Source organism: Parambassis ranga, chromosome 15, assembly GCF_900634625.1.
Source record: "Parambassis ranga chromosome 15, fParRan2.1, whole genome shotgun sequence".
Lineage (NCBI taxonomy): Eukaryota > Metazoa > Chordata > Actinopteri > Ambassidae > Parambassis > Parambassis ranga.
The window spans coordinates 8,500,982-8,527,660 of NC_041035.1; the positions used below are offsets into that span (position 1 = coordinate 8,500,982).

A 26,679-nucleotide genomic window follows, 5' to 3' on the forward strand; every position below is an offset into this window, starting at 1 on the left:
TGTAAATATTCCCACAGACATGTCAAGTGTGTGTCTCACAACAGGCTTTATGGACGGAATGAACTTGTAGTTTTCCTTTGGCTCGTTTTATGGTGTTTGACTTTATGATGATTTATACTGCTATATTTTATAACAATCTTATAACAGACCCTGCACAGCCTGGTACGAGAGAATGTGTAAAATAAAGATTAGAATATTTAAATCTTTTATCTACTGTAGTCAATATGTTTACTACAGTAGATAAATGATTTAAAGATTGTAATCTTTACACATGCTGTGTAGTCTGTAGCTTTATGTTCCATCAGCTACAGAAGCCATTAAAGCCCTTAAAATATTGATTTTACTCAAATGCTAAGGTGTTATTAGCCTGTTATCTCTACCATTTCTCTACCATTTCCTCCATCCTTTCTTTTTCTTATATGAAGGTGGAAAAAAAACAACACAACACATTTCCCATCCTGTTATAGTTTAATTCCTTTTTAGAAAAAAAATCTCTTCACTTCAGTACATACACATTGCACAAGGCATTGAGCCATTTTTTAATCATCTTATTTTCCTTTTTAACCTTTACTTTTTTTTTTCAAACCGGAGTTAAAAGCAGCAGCAGAACTGACGCCAACAACCAGCACTGGGTTTCCCAAAAATAATCCCAGACCCAGATCAAAGAGGAGCCGTGGTGAACAACCGGCACTGGAATCCAGCAGACAGATAAACAGGCAGCACGACTGTGGCCACAAAGAGCATCTGATTCAAATACTGCTCTGACTCAGCATTCAGAGTCAAGCATGATCTATTTAGTATGGTTAAATATGAAATTCAAAAGGATTTAAATGGTTTAAACACTAAATTAAATGGATAGCTAGTCCTATGGAAGAATATAACCACGACATACTACTAGTAGGTTAAAATACAGAGAAGTGGCTTGTCTTGATGCATCATCACCTGTTGGCATTTGGATTATATCTTAAGTGCCGAGTCGTGCTTGGGAAACCTGGCCCTGAACAGTTAACTATTTCAACAGACAGATTGCTGGTGTAGAATATATTATTTACAAAAATCTCTGTACAATCAAATATACAAGGGAGAAAAGGTCTGTCCTGCCCATCAAGCATTCCAGAGGATACTTTATAGGATGGATGTTTTTGCAACAGGATGTTTGACCAGGTTAGGAACCTCTCTTAGAAAAAGGTCAGCAGAAACAGGTGAAAAATATTAAGTTGCTATGTCACAGTGACAGAAAAAATGCCAAAGACACCCAGAGAAACGGTCTCGTTTAAAGGATGTTTAAAACATTTTCAAAAGTAAGATCATATTTATTTATCCAACAACGTGCAGTGTTTAGAAGAGAGAAAAACATCTTACTCTATGTGACACAGGCCTTAACTGTACCAGAGCACATGCATATTTTGCATGACGGAGTCCCACTGACAAAAACAACATGCCTGTTTTAACTTTTTCTCTGGTGCATAACTTGGTCTAGAACATCGGGTTACGAGCATCCACCTTAAATAGTGTTACATCAGCAGGACAGAAACTATAGGAGGACAAACGCTCTCCGTCGAGATGGGATGAGGAGTTACTGCATAGCTTGTTGATTAGATTTCACCATGGATGACTTAATGTTAGCCCCCAATGTTAGCTCCTTACAGTACCGAGAACATAACATACTGAACCGAGTACAGGTGGTCCCAGGAGGAAAACGAACCCCAGCAATAATCACAGTCAGACTGCTATTAAAGACAGGCTGATGACGAGAGAACTGCTTAAAACGACAATTCTTGCTTCACATTGTTTCTCTGATGCAAAAAAAAAACCTTTTCACAGATATGATACTGTTTTGTCTGAAGGGATTTGTCAGCATTTTCAGAACTGGAGTCTAAAATACTGAAGCTGCAACAGCACAACAGTTATATTGAAAAACACTGAGTGAACTCTTGATATTGACACAAAAATCTGCAACATTGGCTTAAACAGTTATCGGATCATTGCAGTACAAAGATAAAACTTGACTATACTTTAAAATTGAGAAAACACAGTATCATTAATATTCTGCAGTGTTTTAAAATGTTTCCAACAAAAGATTACACCAAGCTTCAGGCAAATGCTGAACAAAACAAAAGATACAACCAGCTGGGATTTGCAGGGTTGTGATGTCATGTGTTCAAGGGGCTACAGCTTACAGTGAGACTCATCAACTGTTACAACTATTCTGCAGTTTGAAAGACTACAAGAGTAAGGACTTGCATTTCTGGACAAACAATCACACTGGTTCTGTTGTGCCAAAAAAAAAAAAAAAAAAGCAATCAAAACACTAATTATTACTGGCCACACAAAGGACGTACCTTAAAAAAAAGTTTCCACACTCATAAACACAAATTTACAACCAAACTACTGCAGTATTAGTGATGCATTTGAGTCCGCTCTGGACACATAGATAATCAGACTGTATTCTGTGTTATACTACAAAAAAACACTAAAGCAAGGAGTTAAAAACCTGAACAATAAAGAAAGGTCATACACTGAGATTACACAGGAGGCTGAAGGGCACGGACATGGTGTAACCAGGCTAAGACACAGTGAAGGCAACTGATTTGGGTTTTTGTAGTTAAAGAAAGGTAGGGTGGCACAAAACAACCAACACCAGCCTGATTCTAAGGCGGAGCGGCACCAGATGGGTTGAGGTCACTGATGATGATCCAAACGTGAGTTGGAACAAGGCAAAAAAAAAAAAAAAACAGTGTGTGTCACAGTTTGCAGTAGCATCACAGCAGGATTGAACACACTGATGATTCATTGGTTCAAAAATACTACAACTCAAACAGTATTTCATCACAGTCTCAACACTACAAGTGGTAATATGTGGACTGTTTCCGCCAATAGGTAATTAATGAGCTGTTGTATTCAGCAGACAAGAACACTTTCAGTGACTCACAGAAGGTCCAACAGTGAGTTGTTAAAACACAAACCAGTGTTTTGATTCTGTTCAAGCTGTGATTGGCAAACACTGATGCATATTTCACTGAAAAACAAAGTTAGTGGCCTATAACCCAAATGTGTGTTTTTACGTTAACTTAAATCAACAAACAGCACAGCAGCAAACATGTTAGTCAGGGTCAAAGTATAGTCTATGTGTATGTTAGATGGTGAGGTGAAGATAACGGCAATCGTTCAATTTTGCCAATGAGAACTTCAGGAAGCTACGTAGATAACCTCAAACTAGCTTAAATAGAACAGACCCAATAGATTTCTAAGTTCTAGCAAACGGTGACGATGGATTACATAAACAGTGTTACAAATCTGGACAAAGAGCACAGTTCCTTTTGCTGTAAAGCCAAGGCATGCAGACAGGTAATTACACGAAGCAGCAGATGTCAAAGAAGACTGAGCTGTCCAAGAGATGAAGGCTGTGGGGGGGTGACACTATAGGAAGAAATACACTTGTGGTCCAAGGTTCTCCAAAACCACCATAATTCTAGTAATTCCCTGACGATGCCCCGAAAAGTTACTGAAGATTCCCCTATACAACTAGAAATACCATGCACTACACATTGCAAACAAGCCTTTCCTTTGAAGTGTACATATCATTTACAATGTCACTGCCATTAAAAAAAGGCCAAGGCTTCACTAAAACACCAGCTGATCCAAGTGTTTGATAAATACATGAAATTTTGTAGTTCAGTTTTTTTACTCTAAATTGCACATGCTAGTGTGGATGACAAACAGGCAGCACACAAGTTGTCCTGCCTCTGGTGAGGCATGTAACCACCTGAATCATAAATTACTGTAAGCCATTTACCTATTCAAGCCAGAGCTGCAGCTTGCTTTGCATAAGTGTGGTTACTTCTGACCAACTGGATTTTAACACAAGTTTAGTCGCCATGGACCTGGACACCATTCAGGTTTCACGGTTGGTTGAAATAAAGCAGAATATCTAGAAAATATTGTGTAGCCTGGGAATGTCTGAAAGCTACTTCAATGCATCTTTCCACAAGCGTATAGAATTTGAGATGGGCAGCAGGGAGAGGTAAACCTTCGAAACTCAGAGAACCATCAACATCAGGGCTAACCTGCAATACATGAACAGATTCTGCATCGGGGTGACTCAGCCAAAAGTATTTGGTCCCCATTAGGCGTTTTTCCACTGCAGGATATAAGGAATCACTTGATGGGGCGGTATTTAGCAACCAGCCCTCAAGAACTAAGTGCCAAAGATCAATTAGTTAAACTCTCGTCTGTTTTAATTAAACTGACTGATAAGACAATGAAGGTTTGTTGGTTTACTATGCACCAGAGAGATGATTTATCATAACATTGTGAGTCAAGTTGATCCCACACTACAATGGAAACAAAACAGGTTGAACGGGTAAACAATAGTGCCACCTTGTGCCTGCTCGAGGTCCTGCAGTGGAAAAACATCTATTGACTCCAAAGAGCTGAAGTAAATCCCAGCCTGAACACCTCATTAAATTACACTGCAACATCCAATCAAGGCAGCGGGGTGGTGGAGAAATCAAGAGGGAAAGGAAAGAGGCATCCGAGCAAGAGTGTCCTCAGGCTAGACACTCACAGACAGGTGAAGAGGAAAAGGAAAGACGAGATAGCAAAGTGTTTCACACATCCCAAACCTGTAGTGATGTGGTGATGCCACTCAACAGAAACTAACGATGCATTTCATCAGTTGGAAGACAATATCTTGGTCCCGTCATCTAATGTTTAACTCATCAGGTTGGGTGGGCATGCATGGCAATACGGTTGTGTTTACACATAGGCAGACGGAGGATAGACAAAAAAAGGAAAGGCAAAGTGTAGTAGAGGAAAAGAAAGACGTTTTTCGGTTGTTATATGAATCTCAACAAGGATTTGGCTTCAGTGCACTGCTTAAAAGACTGTAGCATGGTGGGCAACATTTTGTGCAACACACAGGCCACCAAGACCTGCCTCCTAAGATGTCTTTGTAGTGGCAGAAAAGATTGAAGGTTTTCTGTGCATACATCTGATCCTACAGGGCTGTTGCACAAATAATCACTCGGCCACTAGTCAGGTCTCAGGACATTATGCTACAGTAGTTATTCACACAAACACACAGTAACAACAAAACACTAAAATACTTTGAGTCTCTGTGCTCCCTGACACAGGGCTGATCAAAGGAATCAACAGACCTGATTACAGGAAACCATAAATTATAGATACAATATTAAAACCTCTATGATAGGGGGACTCTGGGAAATTTAAGAGATGGATGTTAGAGGTTATCACTATTTACAAGTGTTGTTAATTAAAATGGCTTTTCTCAGTTCCTGTGTCTGTCTCGCTCTTTTTATCTCTCTCTCTCAGTGTTCCTTTTAGTGGCCTCTGAGAGTGGGACCTTGCAGCAGCGTCAAACGTAGATGATGTCACAGCATTGAGTCAATCACATCACGGCTCTCAGGTGACATCGTCTTCTTGAGAGTCAATGATGTTGTCACAGGATTTCCTTAGGGGTCCTCTGTTGTCTTAAGCAGCTCCATAAGTGCTCCAACCGCCCCGAAATAACCCTGCAGCAAACGCAAATGCATAAACAAGCTGTTCTCACAGATGCACAATCCATCATGAGTTTTTATCTGAATTGTGCTGATAAAAAAAGGCAAAGTATGCTGCAGGTTTATGAAATCTATGCTAAGGTACATTTTAATTTGGGCTTCATTAGTTATAATTTGTCAAGTGTGACATGACTTTGATCCTATAATCTATTTGGCAAACATTTACCTCATGTTCTAAGAAGAGGGCTCTCAGTTGTCCTTTAGACCAGAAGTCCATGGCATAGGCTAGCAGTTTTGTGGACACTGTGTTGATGCGAAGGAAGTTCCCAACAAACACCACACGCTCGATTTTCTAAAATTAAGAGAAAAACACAAAAAAATAAAGAAATTAAACCCCATCATGTGAACAGCAACAACACTGGGACCCAAAAGCAAAATCAACAGGACGAAAAAAAAATCTAGAAAAGAGTGACATGTTTGTAAGCACAATATTCCAAAAATGTAACACCCCTTCCAACCACATGGTTGTGCTGGAGAGCTTATAAACTTGTGACCACTACGTAACCTCAGTGTCTCTGTGACATTAGCAGAGGGTTGGGAGTTTCAAATAGATAACATGATGTGACTGTGACAGAGGTTGGAGGTAAGCTTCAAAAGACAAATGGCCTTGTGCAATATTCTCACACTCATGTACACTATAGAAGGGAAACTGAGTTTCTGGTTGTACATGTTTCCACAGGTAGGCTGTACATCTCTGCTGCAGCTCTGCATGCAGTGATAGCCCTGTACAATGCTGCTTGATCGCCAACTTACAAGGCAACACTGTAAAGAAGCTCGCTGCACACAGAAAGACTCCGACTGACACATTTTAGTTGCCCAACTTTTATTGATGTAAAAGACACTATAGTAAACTGTTGTGTTGTTTATGCTATATAGAGCCAATTAGCACAGTAATCCCTAAATTGATTATTTAGGCCCCGTTATAACTCATAGTTAAGCTTAAACATTTTTTTATCAGCATTTAAATCACAAATATTATACATAATTAAAAACAACAAATCACACAAAACAACAAATTAAGCATTTTTAAATCCTCTGAAGAACTAGAGATGATAGGAAGTTGTAAAATATAAATTAAATGTTCCTTAAGCAAGAAATGTAACATTTAGCAATTAGTTCACCTTATGTAGTGACATCAGCTAGATGCTTAGGTGTGTATGGATTACTGGCATGCTGACTAGCTGAACTGTATTCCAAAGTATTTCAACACTCATGTACAGTAAGCTAAAGCTTCATGTCACTTATGAGAGCAGCTACAATCAATCATGGGATGGTATTACATAACCTATAGATGTCTGTTATGGTTGGCTGAATATGCTGTGGGCCTACTTAAAAATGCAAAGGGTTCTGTGTGTGTACGTGTGTATGTACCTCATTGACAGCACACATGCGTGCAATGGATCCTATGTTATTGGTTATGGTGACCAGCGTGGCTCTCGCCAAATCTTCCTTACTGATGCTGTCTCGCTTCTCTTTGCTCATCATGTGACCAAAACTGTAAAACAGACGTGACAAACAGACAACAAACTTTTCTTTCGGGTTCTATTGATGTTTGATAACCTTTCAAAGGTAAATAAAAAAAAGGTCTGACACAGAACATGAGTCTCTGCAAATGTCATGCTAAGCTTCACAAACAAGGGTAAACAGGCATTTGTCACTGTGTGTGTTTTGTTTCAGTAAATGACAGAAGGGACACCATAACAAGAAACACTGATTGCACTCTGATCAAATCTGTTTCTAACTTTGCTTTATGGATCAACCTTTGACTCCACTGCTGCAGGTTTACTGTACACACACTAAACCCAGATTAGCAATGAGTTTGTGTGCATGTGTTGTGTGTGTGATGTTTACAATTACCAGTCAGGTGTTATTTCAGACACCATGGCATGGTGCAAGTTTGTACTTTTCTTACTATTTTCAAAAACATCGTATCATATATAAAAAAGTGTACATCTTGTTCATAGTTCAGTAGCACGTGTCCTGACTTGCTCATTCTTTGTAATTGTGTACTAAAGGGCCCAGAAGTTACAGGTACAGTCACAAGCTTTTCATTAATGGCCATTGTTGGCCTGATATTACACTCACCTGGATGCCACAGCAGAGCCCTGTAGACCAAACCGCTCATAGTCTCCTCCATAAATATCTTTTACTAGTTTGTCTACATTTGTAGAGTCACCCTTGCTGGCCATTTCCAACGCTTCTTCAAATGTCTCACAGCCTGTCAGTAGACAGCAAAGGCCCAGGAATGTACCACCTCCCAGACTGAAAGAGAGCAGGGATACAAACTGTGTAAAAGGAGTTTGAAAAATGTAGAGAAACAACACTATTTAACATGTAATTGTTGGCAATCAGCAGCTACACCCTTGTGCTCAGCCCTAAATATCTACAGAAAGTTTGAACCTCCAATGTTTGAACAAGCTTCAGTTCCTGGATCATAAATTGTTCCAAGAAAAAGGCATTTTTCATATAGTCAGGTTCATTTATTCATGTTTTCCTCTTCCTGGAAACTCAAACTTGCCTTTTCCACAACAAGGAAAAGAAAAAAAATGACAAAAGGTGTAGTATCACAACATGAACACACACAAAGAGTTAGTGTGTTTCTGAACAAAGTCTGAACACCGTAGCTGGCTGGACAAGTTGTACAGCTAAACTAAGATGTTACATCTACTCTTCACTATCTTATCACACTAGACTCGGGCAAATCTTTCAGATCTCCTAAAGCTATAAAGAGCCACCTTCACCTTTGTTACAGATTTGTTCATGCACAACAACCTGAAGTTCAAAACTCCTGGATTTATGGTTTAAGATGGTACTGTTTTTGGAGTTCTAAATTTAGGCAGAAATAAGGGTCAACCTTTGGCAAAGTTGGAAATCATTTTTCCTCCTTTCTCACCAGCTTGTTTCCCAACAATGACACTTTTGGTGTAATTACTTTCCATCCAGTGTTTCAATAAGAAAATCATTTAGGTTTTATTTGTTAAAAGGAGGTAAAACATATATATGTTTTCATAATCAGAAGAAGGAGCATGTTAACCTGTAAGGTTCTTCAGCAGATGGTAGATTCCAAGTGACTGAAGGATGAATGTGATTCCACTGCTAAATGTTGTGTGTGTGTGTGTGTGTGTGTGTGTGTGACCGTCATCCTTCTCACCTGGTTCCAGTCACCCGTTTGTAGTTGTTCTCTGAATACACAGTTAGTATGGACACACCGGAGCCAATGTTGACCAGAAGCATGGGGAATGGGTTGTCCAGGGTGCAGGGCTTCTTCACACAGCTCTGGGTGTCTGATGGGTTCTGGAAGTAGTAGCACTCTGGGTGTCCATTAAAGCCGACCCGGTCAACATAAAGCAGGCCACGAATCAGGCAGTCCAGTTCATCCAGCTTCAGCAGCTCCAAGTCAGCCATCTGAAAATATTCAGAATACACTATTTTAGTTGCTGACTGCTAACAATTTGAACTGTAATAGATTTAAATAGTTTCTAATAATGTGAAATGATTTTCACAGCACTTTGTGTTCAGCCTTATTCATGCTGCCGTGCTCACTATTTCATTGATCCTACTGCACTGCAGACAAGGTCAATGAACTCAGGTAACTCAGGTGTGTGCCGACAGCAGCAGTGAATGTAAAGACAGAACTGACATGCCGCTGTGCAGATAAGATAAATAACATAAGGCTATTTAGTTTGTTTAATAAAACAACAAGAACAAGGCATAGGCCTGTTTTATAGGAAAGATATGTTTATTTAGCCTACTTAACATCAGCAAAAACTGATGGTTGCAAAGGTATCTAGCATTAATTAAATCAATTATATGTTGATAGTTTAGTGTGTAGAATTAAAAAACATGTAAAAAGGTAAAAAAAATTGAAAGAGGCAAATTTAGGAAGCTTAGGAAGGAATGTTTATAATACAATTTGTTTTGCTATTAACAATCTGTCTAGACTGAGATTAAGAGGGACAAATATATAATGACGCCATTTTATAAATAACCCTAAAGTGACATTTTCACTGATCACCCGCTCACCGTTCTGAAGTCATTCTCAAACTTGTACGCTCCACCTCCAGTGGCGCAGAGTGTTGTGTGCAGGCTGGAAAAGTTCTTGTCACGCCCCATTTGAATAAATCGTGGCATTGCCTGTGTTGGGAAGCGGATGAAGTGCAGGTTCCCCGTCCTGCCAAACATGGTCAGATTTCTTAGCTCTAGATGCACATCACGAACGCCTGTTTTACCTGAGGGAGAGAGAAACCGTTTTAAATGTGGCTTGACGTTGAGTTGCAGTCAACCTCTTATGACCTAAAATAAAAACTCAGGAGCGTACTGACATACCATAAGCCACATTTGAGGTGAGGTAGCGGCGGATGGACTTGAGGTTTTCCACTTCTTCTTGTTCTTCCTCTGCAGTTATATCGACTGGCTCAAAGTACACAAGCTTGACCAAGGTTCCACCGATGTCCATTCCAAACCAGGGGAAGGCTGCAAAGCAAAAAAAAACGCATTTTCAGCTTACACACATCTAACCTTAAAATGACAAAACCACCTTTATATTTGGCCAAACTAAACAATTTGCACTATACAGATTCTGTAAAAAATAAATACTCAGTGTGACTATGAAGCCATTCAATAAGCATTTGGCCAATCTGCAGTCTACTACAGTTCCACTATAGCTGTGAAAAAGCAAACATTTGAAAAAACAAAATCATAATCCTTCCCATTACTTTGTGCAATTTATGGCTCTAAAATTAATTATTAATGAGCAGGAGTTCTGTATGGAAGGCTATAGAGACAAGCTAAGAAGGAAATTCCGTCTGGTTTAATAGTTAGTTGGATAATACATTGACTTCAGCAGGAAATAAAAAAAAAGTAAAATCTTCTAGCAGAACTGTCATAAAAACTCCACTCCAACAAGAGCCAAGGTTGCCATGGAAACAGATACCCTCCTCCCATCATCTCCCGTTTTCTCTCACACTCTTCAGCCTCTTATTTTCTCTTTCTGTTTCTCCACTCGATCCTGCAGCCTCTATCTTCATCTCATACACCATCCATCTTTGCTCTCTGTCTACAGCAACTGCAGTACACTCTGTCATATGGATTTTCCTACTTTTGCTAATTACTCACCAGTTTAACGGCTGCATTTTTCTAATTTTGTTATCCTATATTTTTCCCCCATTTTAAGTCTCCCCTGCTCTTCTCGCTGTCCTTTGCTTGAGGATCAATTAATTTAATGCAATTAAAGTAAGATTTACTGGAATGAAGGGAAGAGAACTGATACTGCAGAATGCTTTTACTGCCCTGCAAAGAAGTGACTATACTTAACTTAAATGCACACTTGCCTTTCTAAATTTTTAAGGTCTGTTAGCGGCACACACACACAAAAAACATACTATCGATCTTCTAGCTGTGAATACTTTGTTATTTTTAGAAACCACCTGCAATCATACACTTTTATTTGCGCAAGGAGTTCAAAAACACCAAAGTACTGGTTGATCACTTGCATACTGTAAGGAACATGGCGTGATAACAGTTGTGACACAGTGATGCTACAGTGGGAGGAATGAGAGAGGGCCTCCAGCATTCCTCTAGCCTTTAAAACATTAATGTTTTACATCTGCTGCTCAGTACAGAGTTGAGAGGGGAATGACAAGGAAGCACATCAATATAAGCCAATCAGTCTGTCTCCAGTTTGTAACACAATATGACACGTGCTCACCTAGACATGTGTTGTTGTGGAAAGCAGCAGCATTTAACAAAAGAATGTGTTGAATGCATCCATTTTGTGCATGATTATACACCAGAACACAGAGCCACTAAGACCGTGCAGACCGCAGTCCTTCACAAATAAACAAACATGATCACAATTCAAAAAATGACCAAAACAACTGAAGCATGTCCTGCCTCTAGCTGAGTAACTGTTTCATGTAAAAATAAAAAGAGTGTAGACATTTGAACTGGAGGCTCTGGTGAGATGACCAACAGAGTATTCATTAAAAGAGAACAGTAAGAGAGGCTCCAGAATACCCAGAGGACCTTCCTGGTCCTCCCTGTGCCAGCAGGGCAGCCTGACAATCTAGGACTATTTCACAACAGACTGTTAAACAGAACAGGGTGAGTCTGTACAGCTTACTGAGGCAATTTCAGATTTGTGCCAACAAAATTTAGCATGGGATTCAGGTGGAAAAAAAAATCACCTGTAAACATGTGGTGTGTTTTATGTTTTCTTGAGCTTCCCTGCAGTGCAAGCAATAGGAGCATATGCAAACTTATTATGTATCTGCTGTCCAAACAAAGACAGTGTTAAAATGTGTTGACTGGGACAGTCTTTAATGACATGTATGATTAGCAAGTATTTGACTGACTGAGGTTCAACAATCCTTAATATTGTGTTTATTGTAAATCAAATTTAATGATGATACTGGGCTGAAATGTTGCTACAATCTGTGGAGGTGAAGCCAATTGTGTGACTTGCATGTTAAGATGTACAACTACAATGTGTGCTCCCAGACTGAAGTTACCTGCTGAAGCAACAGCTACTACCTCTACACCTACTCCACTGTAGTGGTTGGTGTTTGGTTTCTTTCAGTAGAGTCACCTATCACCTCCTTTTACTGTTTGGTTGACTTTTTGTCATCATCCCCTCTTACCTACTGACCTGCTCTCTAAACAACGAAATTATACATATAACATTGACCACTCTTGTTCACCTGCTCCATCTCTTCGTAAATATAGATGTCAGACAAGCAATAAAGCTGAAAAACCTGGTAAAAATTCCCAACCCTGTCCTCACCCCTGCTATGAAATACATGTACTCTGATATAATGTAAGGCAAGGTTTAGCAAAAGGTACGTGATGGAGTCTGCCTCAAGTGACAACCACATTTTGTTCCACAGCCTCAGCCAAAAACACAACACATGGCAGCACATGGCAGGGCTAAAATTCATGAGGTACAAATCTATCTGAACACATAGACAACACTGATGAAAAATATTGTCAGTGCCTTGACATGATCAAAGGTACAGGAAAAAACCATACCCTTTGATTTCCTTTGTTAAATATTCTGAAGACCTTCTTGACTCATGACAAGTCAACATTGGTTAAGCCAAAGTTTCCACTTCATAAAAAATGCATCTCCCTACTAATGTGTCATTGTTTTGTCCATGGTGTTGTCAACAGTTTCTCCACCCTAAAGAAGATGCTCCTCTAGGAGAAATGACCTTATTAATGTAAGCCTGTAAACCCAATTCACTGCAGAGCAACGATGGGGACCACAGTAATGAGAAAGTTATCAGCCTATGTCATTATCCTATTTGACTTTTATTGATTGCCTTTCTTCTATAAATACCCTGTGCTAAAACAACAAACAAAATAAAAACAATTGTTGCTCTGCTATCACCTGCTATCAGGTGTCTTGTTAATTTACTCACTGACTGTTCTCCCATTAGGTTTACATTAGAAACAATAATTCAGTAGTTCAGGAACTCCAGTCAACCTTTGTTTATGCCAGTCATAAAAATGTTAATGCCTGGAACAAAAACTGCTGGGTGACACATGTCCCTCAACCCTGGAACTTCCTACACAGTGTTTCCTCTAAAATGAATATTTCAATATAGATCATAACAGAAGTCATTTAAGGTTACCTTTCCTATAGAACAGGTCTATAACTTGTTGTCTTTTCTTAACCAAACTCTTATTTGCATTGCGGCATGTCGTTTCTGCCTCTATATTGTAACCGCTACTGTCTGCACACAGTGGCCTGATGCGCGTACACACACAGACACGTGTGCTTGCATAAAGATGAGCACACTCCCACCGCGCGTGTTGTTTTGTTTTGTTCACCATTGCCCATGACATGCTAGTTGGAGTCACTTAACTCCTGTGACTACACTAAACTAAGCTAAGCTAAAAACGTGAAACAGCATCAGATTTCTCTCCCTCACGTGTGTCCTGTAGTTCTCAATGGTTTCTATTTAAAACATACATGAACACACTGAGCATGGTCGAAGGTCAGCGCGACAAGGAAGAGCATTGGGGGGTGAGGAGTGATTTGGGACCTTGTAGGTGAAAGGTCTCTGGTCCCTGTATTGCACTACATATCAACATGGCAAATACAGTGTGTATATACACAACCTGATTGGAATTACCGTTTAGAAGATCTCAAGAGTACATTTAAAAACATACTTCCAATACAAATAACCCACATTTACCAAAAGCATTTTTAGCATCGACCACTTTCCGTTACTTGACCTTTAAGGCCTAAAAAAGGCCTAAAAGGCTTTGTGTATAGACCACATTATGAAAAGGGAACAGGACAAGAGCAACATAAGTGTTCCACAGTCAAATACATCCTGTTCTTACTCAGTGATAAGACAAGAAAATACAGCCATTATAGTTGGGCACTGTTTATATAGTGAATACATCAATAATAAAAGGACAACATAACAGGACGTTTTGTCCCAAGGTGTCTTTATGTTTGTGCAACTGCAATTACTAGCCTCACCACTACTGCCATCAGCTTCACTGCTACTGCTGGTAATTCACCACTATATATTGTTGTGCTAGTGTGCTAATCACTATTACTTTACAGTTCATAACAAACAATAAATCTGCACTTATGTCATTAGCTTCTGACTCAATACTTCTACTGCATGTCTGCAATTAATCCAAAGATTGTTTTTGACCATGCCACATATTTGGTTTTGCTTTGACCAACAAACATTCCTAAATTCAAGCAAATTTAACTTAAGATTCTCAAAAAATACAACAACTCCAATTATTTAAGAGGCTGGAACACAATAGTTAATAGCTTGTTTTTTATCTGGGTTAACTAGACTCGGTTTCCATTTTAAAATAATTGTTTTAATACATTAAATAATTTTCATCAGTTAATAATAAAACAATGATATTGTCTCCTATAGACAATTTTCAGCGTTTTCATGATAAATATTACATACCAGGTTTACCTACTATGTAATGAGAATTTATCTGAATAATATATCAGTCTACAAACATCAGACAAATGCTTTATTGGCTTTAGCTGGGAATTTTATATGTGCCAGATATAATTCAGCTGTAAACATCTCCGTCTATTTGGTCTATTAAAATCAGATTAAAGAGTGAAAACATGGGGATACAAGTGCTTTAGACATACTAAAAACATGTGGGACTGCAAAGTTTCGGGCAGAATGTAAGGTTTCTGTTTAAACAGGTCCCCACTTCCCCAGATTGCCTCCACCTGTAGTGAAACTTGCACACCCTGTTCATGAACTATAAAAACAGACAGCAGTAGAACATTGACCTGTGGCAGATCTTCATGACAAACCTGTATCTTTTAATGGGAGTAACTGTGTTACTAACATACTTTCTTTGGCCACTAGCAGGGAACTGGGTGTGTCATACCTATTTATATGGTACTCTCTTTAGTATGAAACACATGATTTAACCCAGAACCATCAAAGGAGTTTCAGTTGTGCACCTCATTTGAATTTGAGGTCCGACTACCAACATTCTTTTTTTTCTAGGAACACTGCCAGTTAAACTTCCCATTCAGCCTCACCCCACAGAAACCGCCCTGGTATTACCAGCCATTCCAACTGTGTCACTAGTATATGTCTGGGAATATTAGTTCCTAGAATCTTTTTAATTCCTTCCATCGTATCACCCTGTTATCTGTAACCGAGTCAAAATTCTGAGAAAAAAGAAATGAAGAAAAAGACCAAACACTGGATTGTGAGTATTATACTTTCTAGAAACAGTCAGCCAAAATCCAAAGGTGGCCTTGCAAAAAAAAAACAAAAAAACGTAGTTTCCCATTTTGTGGCCAAATAGTTCATAATATAATACTCCTCACAATCTGTGGCGACCTACTGGTGGTGTCCTGGAGAGGCTAAAATATCAAATAGAGCTCAATTTCCATCTGTAGTGCACCCCACTCTTCCACTAACAATGCTTACCTTGCACTGCTTTAAAGCAGCTTGAAATACTATATACTGATAATTATTTAAACCAACATTGCTCAAGTTTATTTGCATTTTGAGGTGACCCCACACAGATGTGATGGTGCAATACTGCTCCTTCAAAGCCATGTGTCCCATTCACACATGCACACATAAGCAGTGGTCTGCACCACTTGTTCACGACATAAAAACTACAGGCACACTGAAAGGGCAGTTGCTGGACTGAAAGAGATTTCTGGGGTGACTTCAACTTTTGACATAAGATGTTTAATGAGTGATTAAAACATCTAACAAAATTTAATGAGACAGTTTGGAGAAAAAGTACTATAAAGAATTAAAACACAAACGTAACCCCCGTCAGTCCATGAGAGAGCCAATAAAACCTCCTGCCAGGCCACTTCTGATGCAAATAAGGGACACTACAGCCAGTGTTACTCCACAAACTACAACTTCAAGCCAAGAGCAGGGGAAAAAAACTGAGAACAAAAGTGAAAAATCACATCCCCAAGGGGAATACATTCCACGGTCAGCCCTCAGTGGCGAAAAGCTTAAAGGGTTATCCGGGTTTATCAGGACGACTGGCCTTTATCCAAGGATAACTCTGCCATAAAGCAAGGGAGCTCTCTGACTGGACATTTCAAAGTTTACTGATGAAATGTCTCATTAGTTACATAATCTAGGACAATTCTGTAATAGGCCTCTTCCATCTTACCACTACAGCAAAGAATCAATACATCATGATCTGCCTACAGATAACAACGTCACCTGTAATCTGACCATCCACTATGACAAAAGTTAACCTGATATCAAGTTGCACAAAAATAATACCCTTCATGTTTCTGTTGGCTGGTTATCTGCAGTGGCATATATAATGGTATAGTCTTAGTCACTAAAACAAGGGATTCTGGTCTAAGATGTACATAAACATCGAACAGCACCAAAAATAAATCTGAAACTGTGTGCTTGTGATCATGAGTAGGTGATACACAAGATTTCTCAGTTTTATGCAGGCTTCTCACATTCCACACACACACACACATACACACACACACATATCTTAGTCAGTCAACCAAAGATGATGCTGTGTCCTTCCTTCCTCTCCCAGTGTGTTTGTAACACAAATACTAAATAAGCATAAGGCTCTTCAATGTGTAGCTGGTCACTCTCCAGACATCTACACACAAAACAGACAGGTTTTACCATGACAGCTAAAACCAGCCCTGTAGCTTTGCCTGCGCAGTTGCCATGGACAGCAATCAGCTGTCTGGGTAAAGCATGACTTTATACAGCACATGCTGCGATTAACAAGCTTGTTATGGTTCATGTTGTTGAACATATTGCGTCCAATGTGCAACACACTCATTAACAGCCTGGCTGAAACATAATGAACTTGACAAAACAAGTAACTTCACAAATAAGACTTAATCTCACTGAAAGGAAATGAGATTAAAATTCTAAGAACGCTTTCTGGCTGTAATTAAACATAAACCATCTCACACTTACCGGGTTTCTTTTCACTTATAAGCTTCATCGCGAGGAACAATGAGTTTACAGGTATAAAAAAAACAACTTGGAACAAACAATAAACTTTCAAAAGAAACTTGAGACAAGCCTGTCAGACAAAAACGTACAAAGCCTCACTCAGCCTTGTGTGTCAGAAAAGAGTTTTAATCATTCTGCGCTAAAACTGCAAACTTTACGAGCGTGAACCGCACATCATCCGAAATACTCGGTAAATAAGGGGGCGGGGTTCCGGTCCATTCACCCTTCCTCCTGTAGACAACAGTCCGGTGCTGATTGGCTAAGACAAGCCAAGCCCACTTATCAGGAGCTTTTTCACCACCTGAAACCGACCAATCACAGCGTTCCAAATGCAACCGAGGGTTCATAAAAACAAAAGAGGGTCTTCCTGACGACTGGAGGCGTGAAGCTCGGGCAGGCTGAGGCAGAGACAATTAAAGAAATGAAAAGTGTCATGATTGTTATTAAAACACAAATTATATCAGTCAATAAAACAAACGCCAGATGAGAATGTACGCCTAGTGTCAGAGGTTGCTTATCTGTCACTGCGGTCGGTTGTGCAAACCCCGGCTGTTTGGTGTTGCACAGTGTCTTGGTACACCGCCATTTACATTTTTTGCAATGACAGTGGCTGAACGTCACTGAAAACCTCTTTACTTACGAGGTCTGTTCCGTCTGACAGACTCTGTCCTCCTCCGTAGCCTGCACCTCTTAGCCGGGGACCCGTTGCACTCCGCGTCGTCCCCGCGGTGCAGGTGGTGCATGTTTTCAAAGGTGCTGCTGCCGGTGGGTCCGGTGCCGAAAGCATTGCCGCTGCAGCAGCTGCCGTTAGCAGCCACAACGACGGGTCCGTGAAAGCCTCTCTGGTTCTGCCCGTTGTTGACATGAAAAGACCCCGACGCTCCTTTCTTGTCCACCATTGACTTGGCTTTATCCATGGCAACTAGCCTAGCCTAGCTTAGCTTAGCATCTGCAGGGAAACAAATTGTAAAAGCCCGACCGCCTAGCGATGAGTAACCGGGCTACTTTAGCTTAGCTGGCTAATATCAGACCCGATTTCAAAGGCAGTGTAGCAACAGCGCGACCTGGTAATGTCCAAATAACCCGTTTTTACTCTAAAACGTCACGGTTGACGTTGGGATACATTTTGCTACAATTACGTTTTAAATAAAAATACAAACAGTCGTTAAAATACAGTGTTTCTTTTGAGGTCACTCGCGGTCATTTCCCCACATTGAGATCCTGGCAGGCGCAGCCTCAGCCGGTGTATGTCTGTGTGTGTGTGACTGCTACGTCACACCAGCTCCTCCAGCCGAGGCCCGAACCCGTTCACCTCCTCCGACCGGTTTTTCTCTTCACTCCGCAGCAGATCTACACCGTAATTCTACATTTGAGCATAAAGACGTACAAGGACGGGTCCGTTCCAGCGTCGCCTTCAGCGCAACAATGAACGCGGCTCCCCGCAGGAATACTAAACAGAGTGGGACGGTGACAGTCCGTGCAGCTGTGGGCGCTTTATTTATAAGCGCCACTGTTCGCTGTCATCCTCATTCCCCGCAGTCCTCTCCACGCGTGATGTGCGCACAAAGCTGCCAGTCAATATATCAGTCATTACAATGAACTGTAGTAACCCTGCGAAAACCCTTTGTCTTCTGTCGTCCTGCAAAGCGTTGTAATTTTACTTTAATTTAATATAATCTGGAGGTTCAATTAATGGCAATTGCAATAGGGGGAATAAATAAAAAGTAAAGCTTTATTTTGGCAAATATAGATTATTGCCTCACATAAATGGAATTTAATTTACTGTGATTCTTAATAGGAGAAGAAACAACTGATCTTCAAACAGATCGTTAGATAACCATTCAGAAAAGAACAAAGGTCATTCGCTCAACATTCTCAGCTTGATAAAGCAAAAACAATAAGTAGAACAATTAAAACCTTAGATACCATAGTCTGAGTCGAGTTTGTCGAATAGTAAGAGTACAATAAAAACATTTAAGATTAATAATGTTGCATAGCGTCACATGTTCACTGTGACAGCTGATGTCACAGATTTATATATTGTTCTGGTGAAAATGTTAAGGCATAGTCACAATCACGTAAAGATTATTGATCCTGGTTGAGCCTGATGCTGCCATCTCCTGGTGAATTAGTGCTGTGTTGGCGCGTGAAGGGCAGAAATATTTTTACTTTAAATCATTTGAATGAAAAGTGTAGTTAAAGTCAGTGAGTCTCCTTTGATTTAACTAGGTTATTTACTGTTGTCATAGACTAACCCAGTAGCCAAACTCTGTAAGAATCAGGTCAACATTGTGTAAAAATCCCTTAACAGGATTGAGTTCAGTCATTACCCAGCCTAGTCACAGCCCACTATAACTTCACTACGTGGTTCTCACAAATACAACACAGATGCCGTTCACCAGAGAGGGCTGGATTTCTGGAGCAGAAAGATACAAACTCATTGGCTTGTTGATAGTTTATGGTCTGTAAGGTATAATGAGTTGAGTTATACAGCTCTCATCACAATACCTCCATGTGCAGTTTAACTCTTTTAACTACCCACACAGACAGTTCTTGCAGATGATAACATTTGGGCATTGTTGATTTGGGTAATTTAAAACTGCACATCTACATCATTGCCTGCAAATCCATACTGGTGATTGCTGCCATCCAGGAATGCAGATTTAAACTTACTTGATATACACACTTGTGAGCCAGTTTTGAAGCATTCATACTCTTTTTATATAGTCACACTGTGCAATATTACATCCAAAGAATAAACAAGTTAAGGTCATCTATGGCAAGGTTTAGCAAAGTACTGTACATGTCAGAGGAGGCAGTGAAAAGAGATGGTGAAGACAACTACTTTCATTGTCAGTTTGTTGATTCTACCACGGAAGTTCGGTCCCGTCCCAGCTGTACGCCTTCCCAGTCTTTTCCATACTCAGTGTATCTATGATGCTCATCAGGCAGTACACCGAGTATTCACTGCTGAACAACTTTTCTTTTGGCACATTCCTGTGATAAGGCCGGGACAGGTCAGTGTTTACTGTTCCTGGATGTAAGGACACACACACCACCTGGAAAAATAATAAATCACATACGACAATGGCCACAGGATTAACATGAATGATAAGTCAGATTTCCCACCTTGGGTCGACTGCGGCCCAGCTCTATAGACAAATTCCTGGTTGCCATGTTGAGAGCTGCTTTAGACATTCTATAGCTGTACCACCCACCAAGACCTGTGAGAGGAGGTTGTAGAAAAGCAGGGCAGTATTTGTGCATTCACTTGCATATGCGAACAGACAAGGTTTCAGAACAATTATCAACACAATAGATATACCGTTATCTCCAATGGACCCCACTTTGGCTGTGATGTTGACAACAATGCCGCTGTGCTGCTTGGCTGTTTCTGCAGGCTGCTGTCCAAAACCACCGCCACCTTTTTGTAGGAGAGGGACAAAATACTTGGCCATGACCAGGGGACCCACTGTGTTGGTTGTCAGGGTGGAAATAATGCCCTACAACAGATGTCACTCAGTTTAGATTATCCAATCAGTAATCGATGGCCATCTGAAAAATGTATATTGTGATCATTTTATGAGGCTTCAGACATCAGACAGGATCAATAAGTGATGAAAGCCACGAATTGTGGGAGGACTGACTACATCATGACCCACCAGGCAGACTGCTGCTTCCTCTCTGAATTACATTTCCTATATTCCCTATATTCCAAGAAAAAGTGCCTTGCCTGTGCAGAAACATCTCGCAGGCTGGTCTCTCCTTTCCCAGAGGGGTGAAGCATCGCTGATGAGTTTACGATTAAATCTAACCGACCGAAACTCTCCTTAACCCGCTCCGCAGCCCCACGGATGTCCTCCTCCTGGTCCACGTCCAGTTTCAGGACGGTAAGTCTACCCGGGTGTTGGTCAGCCAGACCCCGCAACTCAGTCGCTCCGTCCGGATTTCGACATGTCGCTATCACACCAGCTAGACTTTTATTTTTTAATATATGCCTGCAGAATTCAAGCCCCAGTCCTCTGCTGGCCCCTTGGATTAAAGCGATGGGGGCTGCCATGACAGCTGAATGACATAACAACAAGTAGCGTTGCTGCTTTTGCTTTCACTCAAAGGATTGTAATGTGGAGACTTCATTGTATTATCTCGTACGGACATTTACCAACGAGTGCTTTTATAAAATGTATAAGGACAAAAATAAATATTTGTAAAGTGCATTACTAAAACTGTAATGTTTTGTTTTTAAATTCTAAATTTGAAGTTCACAAGATGAGCTACCGAGTGGTACCTGAAGGTAACACGTTTCACAACAAACAAAACACGCCCCCCTGTGGCTGATGCTACAGACACTTACACAAGCTTGCATTATGTTAAATAGTCAATGTCAATAGTGTCAATAATAATAATGCATTATACAGGTCGCAGGCCACATGTAGAGCGGTTTAGTTAAAAAATATCTTTCTTAAGACGTCAACTATACAGAAGAGATTTTTCCACCGCTTTATCCTCCCATTCAGTAGGGGGCGATACGGGCCCAATGTGATTGCGATAAAAATCAGGTCAGCTCTCTCTATTAATGTATTATTGTATAATGTCAGCTATTAATATTATATAATATCTTATAATAATATTATATATTATAACAGCTAAACACCCAACACATAAACGAATGATATAACAAATGAAATAATAAACCAGAAGTCGGTTGCCTAGCGACCAGTGGAAGTGAGGCGTCAGCTAGCAAGCATAGCAGCGAGCTAACGCATCGAGTATGTGACTCAAAACAGCCCATAAATGCCACCAAAAAGGAGGGGACCTCTGCAGCTTGCCCAAAGAGAGGTGGACGAACTCAAAAAACAGGTTTGTGAAAGAATAACGGGTGCATGTAAGGTTTAAAGGGCGACCGAGCGAACAGTTTAGATTTTTTGAATGAATTGTAGTAGTTTCAGTAGTATCATTAACTGACCACTCTCTAAATTAAGTGAATTTATGTTTTTGCTAGCATAAATATCTTCGTTTGTACTCATTGTGATACCTGTCTTTCATTGAACTAACGATGTGTAGATTTAGCAGAGCCCTTTGTATGTGTGCATTCAGCGTCAGTACCGTTTTCTCTGATCTACTGTAGGTTGACAGTCTGGTGAAGGATGTGCATAGTCATGTTGAATCCCCTGAAGAGGCGTTTAGAAGGTAAACAGCTCTGCTTCATAAACTTGTCTTGTCACTTTCAGCCAAAACTACTTGTTTCAATCAAATTTAAAATCTGTTTTATGTCTTCCTCACAACAGATGTCAGGACTTGCAGATGTCAGCAGAAAAGACACAAAGGACGCTAAATACACTAACAAAGGTTTGTATTATACAGTCAAAACAAAAACCTGCAAGCAATCATTACAACTTAATGTCACTTTTGCATAAAAATCTTTAATGACTTAATGGAATGGGCAGTTGTGATGGGCTCTCTATTTTCCAGGCTGATGAGCTGGCTCCAGTGGGAAACTACAATCAGAGGAAACAGGAAGAGGAGAGACGAATACAAGATATCTTGGAACGTCTAAACACACTTTCTCTGGAGCTTTCACCACCAGGACCCAGCACCACAGGGTCAGTACCTGTCCTGTTATGTTTAGGGGCCTTTTATGATTGCATGTTCTTTCAATTTTTTAGGTTGTAGCAGAAAATGTCTGAAAATATCTATGTTCTGATCTCCAGCAATGTTTCAAAAGATGATAGTGAGGACGATGAAGATGATGAAGATGATGACAGTGACAGTGACAATGATGATGATGAAGATGATGATGATGACAAAGATGAGAGGAAAGTTGTAAGACTGCCACATCAGTCAGACCCTCGCATTTACACTGTCCTCAGTAACTTCAAAGGAGAGCAGGATGGAGATTTGTCTGTTCAGGTATAGTGCTAGCCTTCGTGCATTTTTTTTCTAAAGTTGAACAAATGGCAAATTCAAGCTTAAATCAGAGGACAATTGAAGGGATTGAGGGTATCTAAAGGTCAATAGTGCAAGCCACTTTTTGCCGGTCTAATTTTCATATCACTTCATATCCATATTTGTGCATATTTTCATAATGCACAAATTGCGTTTTGTGAAGTAGCATTTTGTACCTTTGCCTGCTTTTTTAGAGGGGAGAGGTGTTGCAGATTATTAGGAAGTCAGCAGATGGATGGTGGATGGCTCAGGACACTAAAGGCAAGAGAGGAGTGGTTCCAAAAACCTACCTGAAGGTACAAAAGCTGAATCACTGTCCTAAACCCTGACTTGAAAAATGACCTTAAAATTAACACTATGTATTGATGTGCCTTTGTTAGATTGGCTCTGGTGTTGATGATGAGGATGAAGAAGATGATGATGATGATGATGATGATGATGATGATGATGATGGAACTGAGAAGTCTGAGGAGGAAGAAGATGAACTGAATGATGACAGAGACAAAAGGTTCATAGTTTTATTCTTTAGCTTTAATGATCTTAGATCTATTTGTCATTCTGATTTTTAGGAGAGTTTTTTAAATGTACTGAGATGACCAGCAACTAACAAATATCAATCTCTTACATCATTATTCTGCTCTTTATTTCTGATGACAGTGCCTCCCACTCTAACTGGTCTACTGTCCGAAAGGCTCTTACTGAGGTAAAGCAGTTTTTGCTCCTTTATTTTATTTATCAGAACTGCTGTTAGTCAGTAATTAGTGATATTATTTCCATTATGTGTGTATGTGTGTGTGACAGATTGATGCAACAGATGTGTTGTCTGCCATGGGGGCTATACCTTCAGGATTTAGACCATCAACTCTAAATAGACTGCTGACAGAGGAAGGTAATCATGCAGCTAGTTAGAGAGAGAAAACCAAAAAAGGCAAAGCTGTAATCTTGTGTTTCTTTTCCTAGGTGTAACATACAGAGGAAGTCACTATATTCAGCCTGAGCTCAGCCAATCACAGCTTTCATTTAAGGACCTTTTCCTGGACCCGGATAGTGGGAGGGTGAGAGTCTTTTAGTGTTATTGGCACCATTTTAACATAAAATTTCATATTTTTCTATTTTGAATTTACTCTTGTGCAGGTTCGAGCTCGTCAGGTCAGGACCTGTGTTTGTTTCACACTGTGGGGCTGCAGGATGATTCCTACTCCTGGCGTCGGTGTTCAGGTCCTCAGCAGACACATTCGCATCTGTGCCTTTGATGGAACTCAGGTAACTCTGTTTTATATATTAGTCTTTTGTCTTCCTCTTCATCGGTCTCTGTATCCAGTTTCCTTTTTTGTATGAACTGTGTTCCAGGTCTTGAGTAACATCCACACAGTGAGGGCAGTCTACAACTCCAAGAGCCCCAAGACCTGGAACTTCTCTCCGAGGGTATGTAAATAGCTGGGCTTCAATGGATTTACTGAGCTGCAGTGCTATGCTTGGTGAGAATCTGATATCCTGTGTGTGTGTTCCAGATGTCAGGTATCCTGCCCACCCTGCTGGATGGAGACTGCTTCATACGCTGCAACTCGGCATCTCCTGACCTGGGCATCCTCTTTGAGCTTGGAGTCACTTTCATACGAAATGTAAGGGCACACACACAGATGCATATATGACACTGAGGAGACACACGTCTGATTTTGTGCATCTGTATTCCAGTCTACGGGTGAGAAAGGAGATCTGAGCTGTGGCTGGGCTTTTCTCAAACTGACTGATGACACTGGAAATCCACTCCCAAACAAGTACACACACAAACATGTTTTTATTGTAATTATTAATGCTTGATGTGACAAAATGAACCATACAACAGCTACATACAGTATGAGAAAAGAGTACAGAAATAGACTATTTAATTGTGCATTTTTAATTGAATTTGTATAGGACCTATGAGCTGCCAGTGAACGGAGGTACTCCCTATGAGAAGGATGTAGAAGTGGAGGTGTCTGTCACTAAAGCATGTAAGAGAATACAGCAGATGTGATACATTAAAGATCTTTATGTTAGTTTAAAAATATTACCTGAGTTATTGTGTTTCCTCTCCCTTCAGCTGGGGTTTTCCAGCAGATGCTCCAGGCCAGGCGGCAGCCCAAACTCATTGTGAAGCTGAAATCAGCCAACAGCCGGACTAGAATGCAGCTCAGGTGGGAGGATGAGTTTCAGTACGTGGTATATGCATTTGCTGCATGCATACTGTGTTAGTGACATGTATGTTTTCTCTTCAGTCTCCTTCCAGATTGTCTACTGTACTGTTTGAACTGCGTCCACTTGCTGGCTCTGTACAGGCAGCTGCTTGCAGACACTCTACTGATGGACAGGCCTACCATGCAGAATGCAGGTACACCCACACATTAAGCTGTTAAAAAAAGAGCCATGTTTTATTATTTCCTTCTGTTTCAGATCTGATATGCAGTCCTGTACTTTCAACCTTTCCTGTGCTGATGGATCAGACTGACCTGCTGGACGCTCTCAGGGTCAGGACAGAGGGCAGCATAGTCCCACTTGTGTCTTTCTAAAGAAATAGATTTGATCATATATTTTCATATTTTCAAGTTTGTATACAAAACACCAGTCACTGAGTGTATGTGTTTTCTTCTAGGGTGCCTGGCTGTATGCTGACACCGGCATGAGCAGAGCGCAGAAGGTTTGTGTGTGTGGTTGTTTGTTGTATACATGCATATGTGTTGTTGTATCTTGTGGGTTCATATATTTGTGTAGTGGCTTTGGGTTATGGTAAGTCTCCAGTAAATAAATGTTATGTTTTCTGACCTGATGGAATCACAATATTGTGTGTGTAGTAGCTATACAGACCTGTAGAGGGGGCTGTCAGTATAAGAGATTAGATGGCTATTCTCTGCTTTGTCTCAAATGTGGGAACACTGTTGATTTGATGTATTACTTGTTGCTTTCTCTTGCATTTGCAGAGAGATTTGCCCTATCTAAAGCAGGAGTTTGTCAAAGTCTACATGTCATCTGTGTACTTCCTGCTCCACTCACCCTCCCTGCCCTGTCATCGCTGGGCTGACCCGGCCTCAGAGGAGCAGCGGGCCAGAGTCATCTATACCATCCTGGATGTTCTCAAACACCTTCAGCACACTGCCGGCCAAATGGGAGGTCCAGAGGTGTTTTTTGACACCACGCACCAGCACCTTGCTTTTGATATCACAGAGTTGACCTTTGACCTCCTTCATGTGGCTAGGTAGAGAAAGAAATGTGCCATGAAAACACTTTAAAGGAGTAAAGAGCAATATTAGCAATATACTGTTAGAAAAGACACATGTATAGCACACACAAGATCATATTTGTGCAGCTTGTGCTTGCAGAGAATGACTGACGATTGCCTTAATAGCTGTGAAATAAAGTGTTTATTTATTATAACACTGTGCCTACTTTGCTTCTCATTAACTAGTAACAAAGTAGTATTAGTTGTTGATTGATTTTTTTTTTACAAACTGGCTTACATGCTGGCTGCTTTTTCAGCCCTGTCATCTGACGAGTCACTGAGCTGCTCCAGTCACCTCCACCCATTAGTTCAACATTAATCCTGCTGCGTGTGTCTTTGTGTGAGTGTGTAGTGTAGAGTTACATGACATCAGCACAGCATTCAGAGTAAATAATTAGCCCTCTGTCGT

The 26,679-nt window shown here is 40.4% G+C and overlaps 3 protein-coding genes across 5 annotated transcripts; 1 reads left to right on the forward strand and 2 right to left on the reverse strand.

The window, feature by feature from the left end:
- Window positions 1-449: 449 nt before the first annotated feature.
- On the reverse strand, window positions 450-18,598 carry pank1a (pantothenate kinase 1a). 2 transcript variants are annotated; one of them, XM_028423275.1, is made up of 8 exons: window positions 17,709-18,598; window positions 9,906-10,052; window positions 9,603-9,808; window positions 8,731-8,984; window positions 7,665-7,841; window positions 6,951-7,074; window positions 5,746-5,871; window positions 450-5,534 (listed from the first exon to the last, which is right to left on the reverse strand). In XM_028423275.1, exons 1-8 carry the CDS (start codon window positions 17,983-17,985, stop codon window positions 5,475-5,477), a joined length of 1,371 nt encoding a protein of 456 aa, XP_028279076.1. In that variant the 5' UTR covers window positions 17,986-18,598; the 3' UTR covers window positions 450-5,474. The 2 variants fall into 2 exon arrangements, with proteins under 2 accessions (XP_028279076.1, XP_028279077.1); XM_028423276.1 differs by lacking the exon at window positions 17,709-18,598 and adding an exon at window positions 17,030-17,242.
- A 1,167-nt stretch (window positions 18,599-19,765) lies between these two features.
- Window positions 19,766-21,136, reverse strand: LOC114447317 (C-factor). Of its 2 annotated transcripts, XM_028423524.1 has the most exons (4): window positions 20,802-21,136; window positions 20,394-20,571; window positions 20,198-20,292; window positions 19,766-20,127 (listed from the first exon to the last, which is right to left on the reverse strand). In XM_028423524.1, the coding sequence occupies exons 1-4, from the start codon at window positions 21,126-21,128 to the stop codon at window positions 19,936-19,938; spliced, it is 792 nt and encodes a 263-aa protein (XP_028279325.1). In that variant the 5' UTR covers window positions 21,129-21,136; the 3' UTR covers window positions 19,766-19,935. The 2 variants fall into 2 exon arrangements, with proteins under 2 accessions (XP_028279325.1, XP_028279326.1); XM_028423525.1 differs by having other exon boundaries at window positions 19,941-20,065; window positions 20,198-20,571.
- Window positions 21,137-21,768: 632 nt separating this feature from the next.
- nphp1 (nephronophthisis 1) lies at window positions 21,769-26,339 on the forward strand. The gene is made up of 20 exons (XM_028423515.1): window positions 21,769-21,928; window positions 22,197-22,258; window positions 22,357-22,417; window positions 22,541-22,671; window positions 22,780-22,978; window positions 23,209-23,310; window positions 23,395-23,522; window positions 23,672-23,717; window positions 23,816-23,903; window positions 23,975-24,069; window positions 24,149-24,277; window positions 24,365-24,439; window positions 24,526-24,636; window positions 24,710-24,792; window positions 24,932-25,008; window positions 25,098-25,191; window positions 25,273-25,385; window positions 25,448-25,521; window positions 25,647-25,691; window positions 25,972-26,339. Exons 1-20 carry the CDS (start codon window positions 21,863-21,865, stop codon window positions 26,248-26,250), a joined length of 2,058 nt encoding a protein of 685 aa, XP_028279316.1. The 5' UTR covers window positions 21,769-21,862; the 3' UTR covers window positions 26,251-26,339.
- Window positions 26,340-26,679: the final 340 nt, after the last annotated feature.